This window comes from Hemicordylus capensis, chromosome 5, assembly GCF_027244095.1.
Source record: "Hemicordylus capensis ecotype Gifberg chromosome 5, rHemCap1.1.pri, whole genome shotgun sequence".
Lineage (NCBI taxonomy): Eukaryota > Metazoa > Chordata > Lepidosauria > Squamata > Cordylidae > Hemicordylus > Hemicordylus capensis.
The window spans coordinates 20,646,541-20,659,643 of NC_069661.1; the positions used below are offsets into that span (position 1 = coordinate 20,646,541).

At 44.3% G+C, this 13,103-nt stretch overlaps 1 protein-coding gene across 13 annotated transcripts in view; it reads left to right on the plus strand.

The window, feature by feature from the left end:
* Positions 1–13,103, plus strand: part of ARHGAP24 (Rho GTPase activating protein 24) — a 552,712-nt gene that overhangs the window by 492,319 nt on the left and 47,290 nt on the right. For all 13 annotated transcript variants that reach the window (XM_053255944.1, XM_053255948.1, XM_053255950.1 and 10 more), the window contains one exon: positions 8,997–9,204. In XM_053255944.1, the coding sequence (XP_053111919.1) occupies positions 8,997–9,204 (208 nt within the window). The remainder of the gene's footprint in view (positions 1–8,996; positions 9,205–13,103) is intronic.

Here is a 13,103-nt window from a genome sequence, read left to right on the forward strand (position 1 = left end):
CAAAAGATCACTGAGGGTGGATGAGCTGTCTTCCTGGTGCAAGCATATGTCTGAAAAAAGAAGAAGATCAAGGAAGTGGTGGGTCTGTTGCTTGGAGAAGATGGTGAAATGATAACATGTGACAGAGAGAAGGTGGAACTGCTTGACAGTTACTTTGCAGCGGTCTTCTCCCACAAGGCAAATGTGGCTGAGCCAGGCAACAGATGCACAAATGAAGCTGCATTTGTGAAATTGCAAATTTCACAAATGAAACTGCAAATGCACAAATGAAGTTGGACCTCATGATGGGTAAAGAGATGGTAAGAGGAAATCGAGCGGCCTTAAGTCTCCAGATCTAGGTAAACTGCACCCCTGGATACTGAAGGAACTTGCAAATGTGTCTCAGAACTTTATATACACACCAGGAAAGTGCTGCCAAAGGTGGCTTCCTGCTATAAGTATGCATGGCAAAATGGAATTGTATGGATTCATGGGACAACTTTACACAATGAAGGAATCTTACGAATACAGGCCATCACACATCCTCTGTGAAAGATGAATGTTACATTCAGTGATGAAGCCATCTGAAGTCATTGGTAGAGCAGTCAGCTGTCTTCTGTGGGGACAATGCTATGCTTTGTGATCCATGATCTTTCATCTTGCTTATGTAAGGGAATGGTATAGTATCCTAATCTTGCAGCTGTCATAGTTAGTGACAGGGAAGGCTAAAATATCCTCTGCAACATCATATGCATTTCAAAGCATTTTGCAGAGCTGAACCAAAGTAGGGGGTGATGAGTTTCATTAATAACACCATCTTTTTATCCCCCTAGCAATCACACCACAATGCACTGGGAAAGGAAGCTATGTCATGGTGTCCTTTCCTTGGGGCATTACTGAAATAAAATAGCCACGAGCATGGCCATCATCTTTTAAAAGCTGGAGTGCTTTTTAAATGTCACGCCCCCCCCAACCTAGCAATCGCCCCACAATGCACTGGGAAAGGAAGCAACATTATGACATAGCTTCCTTTTCATGGGCAAGGATGTTACTGGAGGGGGGAAATGTCAGGCCATTACTTCCTTTCCCATTGCATTGTGGGGGAAATGTGGCATTTTAAAAGCACTGCTGCTGCTCAGAAGGCAGTAGATTTCCAGTTAGAAAATAGAAGGTGAGCCTGCTGCTCTAATTCAGGTAACACACACACACACAACACCCGCAATTCATCAAACCGATCTGATGGATCAGCTTGATTCAATGTTTCACACCTCCTGTGCTTCATCAACACAGTACTAATAATTTGTATCAGATCAGAAATGGTATTGATACTGATTATTTGCTCAGGGCACAGCCCTACTCTCCGTGTTATGTGTCTCTCAGTGGGATGACTGGATGTACTTCCTCATGGGCATCCAAGTGCACATTCCAGTACACATTTTGGCATGATAAGAGCTGGGCTGGTACTTCGGACTGAGGTCAGTGGAGCTTTGTTTGCCCTTGCTGATGTCACTATGTAGCCAGATCTGATTGGCTGGAATGATGTAGTGCAGGAGAAAGAAGAAGGGTATGGGGAAAGGCTTCTATTGCGCCCAGTCACCAGTAGCTCCAGCTTGGTTCTTATGGGTTTTTAAGTAATGGCTTTAAATCATTGCCCATGATCTGGTCTTGTGGTAGCCAGCATGACCTGTTGTCCCCTTTGTTAAGCAGGATCCACCCTGGTTGCATATGAATGGGAGACTTGATGTGTGAGCACTGTAAGGTATTCTCCTCAGGGGATGGAGCTGCTCTGGGAAGAGCAGAAGGTTCCAAGTTCCCTCCCTGGCATCTCCAAGATAGGGCTGAGAGATACTCCTGCCTGCCACCTTGGAGAAGCCGCTGCCAGTCTGGGTCGACAGTACTGAGCTAGATGGACCAATGGTCTGACTGGGTATATGGCAACTTCCTATGTTCCTTTCTCCTGGCTTATATCTCACGTAACCTTTTTTCCTGTTTTTACCCTGCACCATTTGGTGCTAATTGATGTAATTCTGAGAGACATTGATGTAAATGAGAGAGCTATCACTCCTGTTGTTCTACCTGTGGCTGGGCCATCAACCCACAAGATTGAGGCTATTCAGCATCCTTCACACTTATTAACTCAGAGTATCCCAGTTGCTGGGTTGAGACACAACTGGAGGCAGATTCTCAGTTTGATGCTTTGCTCTTAAAAGGTGTGTGCGGGGGTACGAAGGGCAGCTTCTGTTCAGGGCTGGAAAGGAGAGTGACGTCCTGGGAGCAGACAGAGTTCTTTTGTCCCAGGCAGGACAAAAGGCGTCTACAACATGCTTTGGAGGTTTAAGATTTACAATCCATCTTTATTGCAACTAAGACTTTCAACCTCCTAGCTTACTAGCTTCCAGTAAAGTTGTGCCCTTGAGTTGGTGTCGACTTCTGGCACCCACGGAGCCCTGTGGTTGTCTTTGGTAGAATGCAGGAGGGCTTTACCATTGCCATCTCCCGCGCAGTATGAGATGATGCCTTTCAGCACCTTCCTATATTGCTGCTGCCCGATATAGGTGTTTCCCATAGTCTGGGAAACATACCAGTGGGTATTCGAACCAGCAACCTCTTGCTCTCTAGGCAAATTACTTCCCTGCTGTGCCATTAGGGGGCTTACTAGCATCCAGACTAGAACACAAATAGAATGCTTTAGGCCATCTTCTTTCTGTTTTTAATTGCCCTGTAAACTGTTCACTTTATTCTAGCGTAATAAACTAAATACTTAACTGTATTCTACTGTAATAAACTTTTACTTGTTTTTATTATGACTCTGGTCTGTCCTGAGTTTTGTACTGTGTTAAGTCCTACCTATAACTGCTTGGGCCATTTTGCTACTGAAAGGCTTGAGGGTTTGGCAGGTACCCTTAGCCTTTATGTAAACTACCCATATTAATTAATGTGGGGAGAATTTGAATGAACCCCTTATTTAGCAGAGAAACCCAATTTGATGAGAACAGAACTCACAGACGAGGTCCGTAGAAATTGCTTGAGGGCTAAAACAAGTAAAGGTTATATGAAGAAGTTGCACACTTAGATAGAAAAACCTACACCCTGTACTAGCTACCTCATGGTGGAAGTAAGAACAGAGAGAACAAAGAAGCAAGTGTCTTAAGAATCTTAAGAAGTGTCTTAAGTGTCTACCAATCAGAAGAGACTTAGACAGAGACACAGAAATGAGAGAGAACAAGGGGGCAATCCTATACTCTCTGCCTCTACTCCTAAAGTCCCTAGTGGACAATAGGCGTTATGGGTGATGAGTCTATGCCTATGGAGTAACATCTCCAAACAATGAACATACTTAGACTGTCACATGTGCAAGTTGGGGGTTCAGGGTGTTTTTTGTTCAGGTGGCCAGCCTGGCTTTAAACAGCTGGTAGTGGCAGTGAAACCCATTTGGGGGGAATCTTGGGGTGTAAAGCTTGAAAACTAAGGCCTTGAATGCCCCCAGACCTCCTTCCCAAAGCGTTCTTAACATTAAAAAAATAATAATAATAGCACCGAAGCAACAGAAGAGCAGGGAAACAATTGCTGCAACAAGGTACAAAGATTCCTACTCTTTGCTCATTCAGTGTCATTTAGCGTCTGCATGATCCCCACTGCACATTAAGGTCCTCAAGAGAGGTCCGTCTCCAGATGCCGCCAGCCCGTCTGGCAGTGACTTGAGAACGGGCCTTCTCTGTATTCACTCCTGGGCTATGGAATGCGCTCCCTATAGGCATTTGTGGTTTAACATCTTTACTACCCTTTAAAAGAGCGCACAAGACACTTTTTTTAAGCCAGGCTTTTAGTAATTTTTGATTACTGCCACATGGACAAGAGGAAAAGTCTCCTATACCTTTAAGAGATGCACAGAAGAGGGAATTAGAGCAGGTGCAGCTTGTTATGCAGGGAAGAGAAGCTGCATCTGCTGAAATTCCCTCTTTTGTGCATGTCATAAAAAGTACAGGAGACCTGTCCTCTTTTCCATATGGGAGTCATCTTTCTGTAGGCCATCATTAGGTCTTGGTAAGGTAACCACTGATAGAACAGTGACAAGTGTGTGAATGCAGCCTCCCTGGTTTCTGGGAATAAGGCCCTGAGTTACTTGAGAAAGAAAGGCAGAATGTTCTAACAAGCTCACATCTTTCACTGTGACAAAGCAGAGGAGTATCAAGGCATCTCGAGAGAATAAAGGTTCCGCACCAGGAGACAAGGCGTTTGCATGACAGGCATTCATCTCCTCTGTGTCCTTGAACTGAATTGCACACAGAGAACAACACTTCATTGCTCAAGATCTTGCCTTTCCTTCTCTGATGCCACATGCATACTGAGGCGGTTTATTTTTGATCAGGTCTGAGGATGCTGTGCTTGGAGGTGTGGCACAATTGTTAACACCCTCTCCCCTACATTTTCAAGGACTAGTGAGAACGCCCTAAACCCAGAAAGCCATGCTACGTTCCTGGGTCTGGGCCCCTCTCCTGTGATGAATGCATTCCAAGACACATGCTCTTCACAAAGAAGAAAGGACTCATTCTGGAGCTACTGTCGCCTTCTATGGAAGGTGGCTTTTACTGCACTTGGTGGCTGACATCCAAACCACATGGGACATGTCACCATACTAGCACAAAATTGCTGTGCTAAGTTTGGAGTTTGTATTCAAGACTAATCTTGTGCAACTGTGGCATGCCTCATTTGTTTTCATGGGAACTATTATGCAAGAGTGCTGTAGTGCAATTCTGCAAATCCCCAGGTTTTAGTGCCACTAAGCCATCCTTTATGCTAGCACAACTTTGCTCATTCCATATGTGGGGCATTCCTCTGCATGCCAGCCAGTGTCCCAAAGTGTCTGTTTCCACCACTCTTGATTCATAGATCTTTTGCCTTTAGATCAGAGATTTTCAAACTTTTTTGCCTTCATGGAACCCTTTCCACTTGGTCATCTGCCAGAGAACCATTGTACATCTGTCATGACCCCAGAACAGCATTACAGAAGATTCTGGGACATATGAGGGTGCACTCATAGTTCATGTGTGGAATTAGTCAGGCCTCTTGAGTGACACTGTGGGATGGAGACCATGAGGTCATTCACACAATCAAAAACTGTGTTCTACCTGAGTTTGGGAGCTGTGTGTGCTACCTAGGTTTTCCTCCTACTTTGCTTCCACACAATAACTTTTATCCAGGTTTTCCTCCTACCTAGCTTCCACACAATCAAAAATTGGGAGCACATACAGCTCCCAAACCCAGGTAGAACAGTGTTCAATTGTATGAATGACCTCCTTGTGTTTTTCTACACCTGCACACTGCAAGGGAAGACTAGTAGTGGGCAACAAGATTTTTTTCAGAATATCATGTCCACTATTTCTGATCTTAGGAACATAGGAAGCTGCCATATACTGAGTCAGACCATTGGTCTATCTAGCTCAGTATTATCGTCACAGACTGGCAGTGGCTTCTCCAAGGTTGCAGGCAGACAAAATAATAGACAAATTATAATAGACAAATATTTACAGGTATATACTGCTTATCAGCAGAAGTTCCCAAAGCAATTTATGCAGAGAACAAAAAAGAAAGAAAGATGGCTGCCTGTCCCCAAAGGAATCACAATCTAAAAAGAAACCTAAGACAGACACCAGTAACAGCCACTGGAGGGATGCTGTGCTGGGGCAGGAATCTCTCTTAGTCAGCCCTCTCTTGGAGAAACCAGGGAGGGAACTTGAAGCCTTCTGCTCTTCCCAGAGCGGCTCCGTCCCCTGAGGGGAATATCTTTCAGTGCTCACACTTCTAGTCTCCCTTTCATATGCAACCAGGGCGGACCTTGCTTAGCTAAGGGGACAAGTCATGCTTGCTACCACAAGACCAGTTCTACCAAAGGAAGGCACTTCTGGAATCTGTTCTGTGGATTACATCTGAACATTTAATTAGACATTTAAACCTTTAGCCAGACATAGGGGTTGAATGTATATAATTTCCCATAAGCTTTGCAGACAGCTCAAACAGGATTAGAGTTGAACTTCAGTGGAAATACAGATGTAGGGAAACGTACATATATTTGTTTAACCTCTACTGTGAGAATGTTCCAGTTAATAAATAGCTATTCAGTGTTTTCTTTGTTAATCACGAGGCTCTGCCACTTTGGTCCTCTAAATGACCTTCATGCGTGTTGAAAGATTTAAAGAGACAGAATTGCCAGAAAATAAACGACCCTGATTCTGCTGGATAATTTCACTATTTACCTAGTGATTCCATTCAATTAAGCAAAAAAAAACAAAAAAAAAAAACACGAATATGAGCATCCTTAACTTTATTTTATTTTATGAAGTACTTCAATATAAGAAAGAATCTGGATTTGCTTTTCCCAAAGGAAAAACCAGCATGGTGTAGTGGTTAGAGTGTTGGACTAGGACCAGGGAGACCCGGGTTCAAGTCCCCATTCAGCCACGAAACTCACTGGGTGACTCTGGACCAGTCACTTCTCTCTTAGCCTAATCTACTTCACAGAGTTGTTGTGAGGATAAACAATAACCATGTAAACTACTCTGGGCTGTTTGTAGGAAGAGCAGGATATAAGTGTAACAAGTTGTTCTAGTAAGAACTAATCAGCCTACTTTCATTTCACTATCTCTACACTTGGGCTAAATTTGGTTCAAATCAAGGTTCACAAGTTAGATCTCTTGCACCTCAAATGTTCATGCATCCGCCATCTTGGATCGGGGTGGATGACATTATTACAAACTACACCATGGAGGTGTCCCTGTGTGTCACTCACTACAAATGTATCAAATTTGGTTCAGATCGGTTAGACAGTCCTCAAGTTAGTGCACTTGTGCCTCAAAAGTTCACATATCCACCATCTTGGTCTGTTTCTCCTTAAAGGAGCCTCCTGGCACTGAGCAAAAGTGCTGCACTGCATGGTGGGAATGATAAGCTCCACATGGTGCTGGGGAACTGTGGCCATCAAACAATTAGCTAAGGAGCCACACTTAGGAGTATTGGGAGCCACCACTGGTTCCCACGCCTTACGACGAACATATTTGTGGCTCCTGCCATGGCTAGCCCCCACCCGCCTGCCTGCCTGCTTCTCTATATCCCTCTCTTCGCAGCTCCTTGCCCACTACTGGCAGCAAAGTGCTGGTGGAAAGGCTGATAATCATTAGCCCTTGCTGTCATCAGCAAAGAGTGGATGGTGACATCATTAGCCCGCATGCTGACTCTTTACGATGGCGTCGAGGAAGGAGGGAGAAGGGATGCAGATGAGTGGGTGACTGCAGAGGCAAACAGTGTGCTTCTCCCCTGGCCCTGGCCCCACTGGGCGACCTGTGTTCACGGGACATGGTCACCCAGTGGTAGATCTGCCCCTGCTGTTTCCGACACTAGTCAACCAGATGCCCCCAGGATGTCAACATGCAGGAGATGAAGGCAATGCCCCCACTGAAATGTTTTGGCTATCCCTTCTAATTTAGCATAGAGGAACCTTTTTAAAGTGGTGATTCTCTTTGTTTAGCAGAGGGAGAGCAACTGGCCCTATCCATCCTCCGCACAGCATCCCTCCTGTGGCTGTTGCTGGTGCCTATCTTATTTTTCATTTTTAGATTGTGAGCCCTTTCAGGACAGGGGGCAATTTTATTTATCTATTCATATCTATGTCAACTGCTTTCGGAACTTTTTGTTGAAAAGCACTATATAAATATTTGTTGTATTTGTATGTGATCAATGAAATCGTTTCGGCGCCTCGCTGACATGCCAAAATGATTTGGGCACATAGCTACACCCATAGCTCAAACATGCTGGGGAGAGAAGGCCACCTTTCGTGACAACATCGGGGGAACTGCATGCTCAATTGAAAGTTTTATTTGCGTTTTTATGACTGACAGTGTTAGTGGTTGTGTGTTTTTCATCCTTATATTTCAGATTCTTGGAGTGCAGGAATAAATACATGAATAAATAAATCACATGAAACCCCATAATGTTTGGAAAAGATAGAATTTGCTAAGAAATACTCTAGGCACAGGCTAACCCACTCTTATTTTTGTTGAATTTTAAATCACTTTCTTGAAAATTTTGCTCAGAAGAGCCTCTTTAAGGATTGTCTGTGGACTGTATAGCTTTGAGGCTGGGAAACTGTGCCAAAAACAAACTAAAAACTCACTGACCTTGCCTGTGGATGTTGGGTCCTCATGTAGGGAGGTCCACCTATAGTCACAAAGAAAAAAACGATTCTATCGACAACAACAAAAATCACACCCACAATTCCAATTTGATGCAGAATGGAAAGATAGTTTTATAAACACATTGGGTGACATACAGACTCATGAAGCACTGGTGTAGTGACGCTGAGTGCATTCTACAGAGGAAGGGTGATTTTTGTTGATCTTTTGTTGAAGCTGATTGTGACTCCTAAAAATATGTCGTTGAGGGTCACACAGCCCTCAGGGCTCCAACATATGTTTGGGAGTCACAGAGTACTTTAGAGGGAAGGGGTGATTGAAAATCGCTCCTCTCCTTTAATATGCATTCAGCATCACTATATCAGTGCTTAGTCTGGATGTTGGCCATTGTTTCTGTTAATGGGTCAGTTTAACAGCTGAAGATGTAACCACCAAGCCTTCTGTGTCAAATAGTTTCTCTGGTTTTTCATAAATACATTTCCTTAAATTCTGAACCTTTAGAAATGCCACCTGTTTCTGATTGTGACAGCCCAAACTGGGGGTTTCTCCCTTACAAACCAAGCGACTTGAAGCTGCTCAGTCAGATTGTTACTCGGTGTTTGAGTGTTAGCTTCAGTACTAAAACTGTAAGATGCATAATTATTTTGTAAGTGTTGCTGCTTGCTGTGTGGTCGCTAACATTTTGTGTTGCCTATCTACAAAATGGCATCCCCGCACAGTAAGAGAGGGGAAAAGAAAGAGAAGAACTTACATTCAGTATATAAAAGACCCTCAGAAATGTCCCAGCATGTTTTTTATTACTATCTCTTTCCTCCTCCTTGTCATGCACAGGTATTTTTGGTCAGAAGCTGGAAGACACGGTCCGTTATGAGAAAAGATATGGAAACCATCTGGCTCCCATGTTGGTGGAACAGTGTGTGGATTTTATTCGACTGCGTGGGCTGAAAGAAGAAGGACTTTTCCGACTGCCGGGTCAGGCTAACCTCGTCAAGGAATTACAGGATGCTTTTGATTGTGGAGAGAAGCCTTTGTTTGACAGGTAAGCTAGGAAGCATCTCTTCTTTTACAATGGTATTTCCCAGAGCAGCCCTTATGTTAATGACGGCTCTTAATGCAGCCAATCCCTACTCTGCCGTGTAGGTACCATCTTGGGTGTTTCTGGGTGATCTTGTCATTCAAACATTTTAGCAGAATGTGCAGCCCAACCATACTGACTCAGTAATGTGTTAATTGGGTAATAATGTTCAAAGAGATTCCAACATAGAGATGAGATGATCTTCCCCATCTTGTTCCTGGCTGTTTCAGGGGTCCAGTCTTCCACTCCTGAATTCCATTTGAGCCAGATTTTCTAAAATTAATTCTGGAAAAGAGGCATGTGCAGTTTGCCACAGTATAGAGTTCCTTCAGCTCATGTTCATCTTTTCCCCACCCTTTGCATTATCAATGCTTATGTGTACTGATGAAACAGTGGAGGAGAAAAGCAGCTATGATGTGAGGGTGTCATGGATATTAACTGCTTCTTTCATTTGATTCAATTCTGGCGTAGAACATGATGTAACCTTTTACCTGTGACCTTTTTACTTCATGCTATTCTTTTTCAAGATGTTTTCCTGATATAGTAGCTATCTAATTGTTCTCTGTCCTCAAACATAAGGATTAGTGAAAGAATTTATAACTACATGAAAGGGGTTAATTATATTCCTAGATAGGCTAACAACAAAGGAAGCATGTAAACAAAGCTATACATTGCAGTCTGTTTTCGATTAAGAGAAGAATTTATTATCGAAATGCTGATGCATTTTTTGAGTTATGATTCTAGTTATGATTTCACGTGAAGGTGTGAAATGCTAGCTAATGGAGGCAATCTGTGACATTTGCATGCATGACTGCATCAAGATTGGCTTTTGAGTGATCTTTTATTGATGCACAAATGTGCCCTTGCTCACTGGTAAAGCACACCAAAAATATATATATTCATACATGTCTGCATGAAATCACATAGGGCCAGCCCTTCCGTGAAGCAGGGTGGAGTAAACTGCTTTGGGTAACAATTCCAGAAGGTGGCCAGTTGCAGTATCATCATCATCATCATCATGTCATCATCATTTATTTGATTTCTATACTGCCCTTCCAAAAATGGCTCAGGGGGTTTTACACAGAGAAATAATAAATAAATAAGATAAGATGGATCCCTGTCCCCAAAGGGCTCACAATCTAAAAGAAATATAAGATAGACACCAGCAACAGCCATTGGAGGTACAGTGCTGGGGGGTGGATAGGGTCAGCTAAATAAAGAGAATCACCACATTAAAAGGTGCCTCTTTGCCAAGTTAGCATGGACAACACTCCTTTAGGATTCATGTGTTGGCAGTCTGATATAAATCAAATTCACAGCACAGGAGAGGGTCTTCTGGGTTTGCTCCATCCACCATCTTGAAATAAGATGGCAACCACCCATGGTAAAAGCAGCACCTTTCTAGAACTCATGTGTTCCAGTCCACATTCACAGTGCATTCAACAGTCCTTAGTTATCTTGTCGGGGCCTTTTCATTAGAATCCACCATTCTGAAAACAAATAGCAGCTATGCATATTATAAACACTTCCCCTTAAAAACTGTATTTAAAAAACAACAACAGTGGACAATGAAACCTGATTTCCAAGAATTATACAGGTGGATCTCGTTAGACGGGCCCTTACACCCATGGCTTTGTGTATCTGCAGTTGAGCAATGGACACCCAGGCTCGGTATATGTGGTTAACAAAAATATCCATGTATCTGCGGTTCCTAGGTGGCCGGAAATGTCCTCTAAGGTCACTTCCAGCTACCATTTTGTTTCAAGGAGCCATTTTGTGGCTCTTCTGTTAAAAAATCTGGTATTTTTTGCGGTAAATTGCTGAAAATGGAGGTTTGGGGGGCATTGCTGGACAGCTGGAGACCCGCAGATCACAATGTAACACTTTATTTCCATTGTTTCTGTGTTTCCCAGCTGTTTTGGGCTCTTTTTTTACCTACAGGAACTTAACCTCCCAGTTCCCATTCACTCAATGTGTTGTTATCCATGGTTTCATTATCTGCCGTTTCAGGGCAGAATGGAACCCCTACAGATGATGAGCTCCATCTGTAACCAAATATTATCCAATGGATTTCATTCTAAATGAATGTGAAATTAATGCAAATTGTTTGAAAGTAACAGAAAGTAGGCTCCGTAAGTTCTACTTGCTGTTTCTATCTCTGTATTTAATTCTCCTAAACATACCCATCGCTAATCCCATGTGTGGCAGCTCTTGCGAGAGCAGCTGCCTGGGGGATAGTGACGGGGACGGGAGACAATGGTGGTGGCGGGTCGGCCTGGCCCGGCTGCCGGTTGGCCAGGCCAGAGGAGGTGGCGGTGAGCCGACCTGTCTCAGCCGCCCACCAAGAGGAGGAGGCAGATCAGCCTGGCCCGGCTGCCAGGAGGGGTGGATGGGAAGAAGTGGCAGGCCGGCTTTCCAGCTGGCCCGCAAGCCAGAAAGCATTGGGGGGGGGAAGAAGTGGGCTGTCCAGCTGGCCCTCCAGAAAGTGCAGGGGGGGCCCCAAGAAGTGAATGGCGGGGGGGAGCAGCTGGCCGGCCAGCCAACTAGCCAGCCAGCCATAAAGCCGGGCATGCCAGCATGGTGGTAGTGGGGAACAGTGGCGTTGGGTGGGCCAGCCGGAGGCACAGATGCTCTGCACCTGGCCCAGCTAGTATTTTTTATTATTTTTAGGTTCACTATATCTCTCCTTCTGTCTCCCTCTCTCTGTGTCAGTCTCTCTCCTTCCCTCTTTCTCATTTTTTTTCTTTCCCTAGCTGTTCTTTTTCTCTCCCTCCCTCTTTACAAATCTAATATATATTTTGCACTGATGTGATTTGAACTGACTATGTCACTGTGTCTATCTAGAAGAGAGATCTTAGGGTCATGGTGGATAGATATCTCAATGAAATGTTAACTGTCTATCCTGCAGCAGTGAAAAAGACCAATTCCACAAGAGCAATTCTTGGCAAAAGGACTGAAATAAAATAACTAGTATTGTAATAATTTTATATCAATCTATGGTGCACTGCATCCACATTTGAGATACCATGGGCAGGTCTGTGCACTTAATCTCAAAAAAAGGTATTGTAGAGTTGGAGAAGGTGGAGGAAGGGGGAGAGGGATCGGACCACCTTCCTTAGAAGGGGAGACTCGCCACTTGAGACTTCTTAGGTTAGAAAAAGATCAATAACTGGTGGTTGAGGTGAATAAAATTAAGAAAAATATGGAAGCTATTTTCATGCACAGGCAAAACCAGACTAAGGAAGCCCAGCCTGGTTTTGCCTGCATGTGAGAACTGCTGGGAGCCGTGCCGAGCCTGGCGGTGGCATGGCGGCAAACCCGCCTCTGGAGCCCGCCTTCAAAATGAGGTTAAGGGAACAAGCACTCCTCGTTTTTCTGATCGTCTGGCTGCTTGCAGTCTCCCAATAGACTGCAGTTGGGGGATCCCCACAATGCACTGCTCACTCACGTGGTGCATTATGGAAGTTCCAGGAGTTGTGGTGACACGTCTCAGCTCCTGACCCTCCATGCTGCCCAAGGAGGCAGCTGCAAGTCTGAGCACATAAGTTAGACACCAGCAGCAACAATCACTGGCGGTACTGTGCTGGGGCTGGGTATAGGGCCAGTTACTCTCCCCCTGCTCAATAAAGAGAATCGCCACGTTAAAAAGGTGCCTCTTGGCTCAGTTAGCAGGGGTTCTGCCCAGTTAGCAGGGATTGAATCGAGCCATTTGCTCTCCTCCCTGCTAAATATGAGAGAATCACCACTTTTAAAAGTGCCCCTTTGCTCATTTAGCAGGCTTCTCCAGGCCTGCTTCCATGTAATCCATCCATTCTTTCTGAGTTTGGAATTAGAGGCAGCAGCTAAAAAGAAAGGCCACAGGC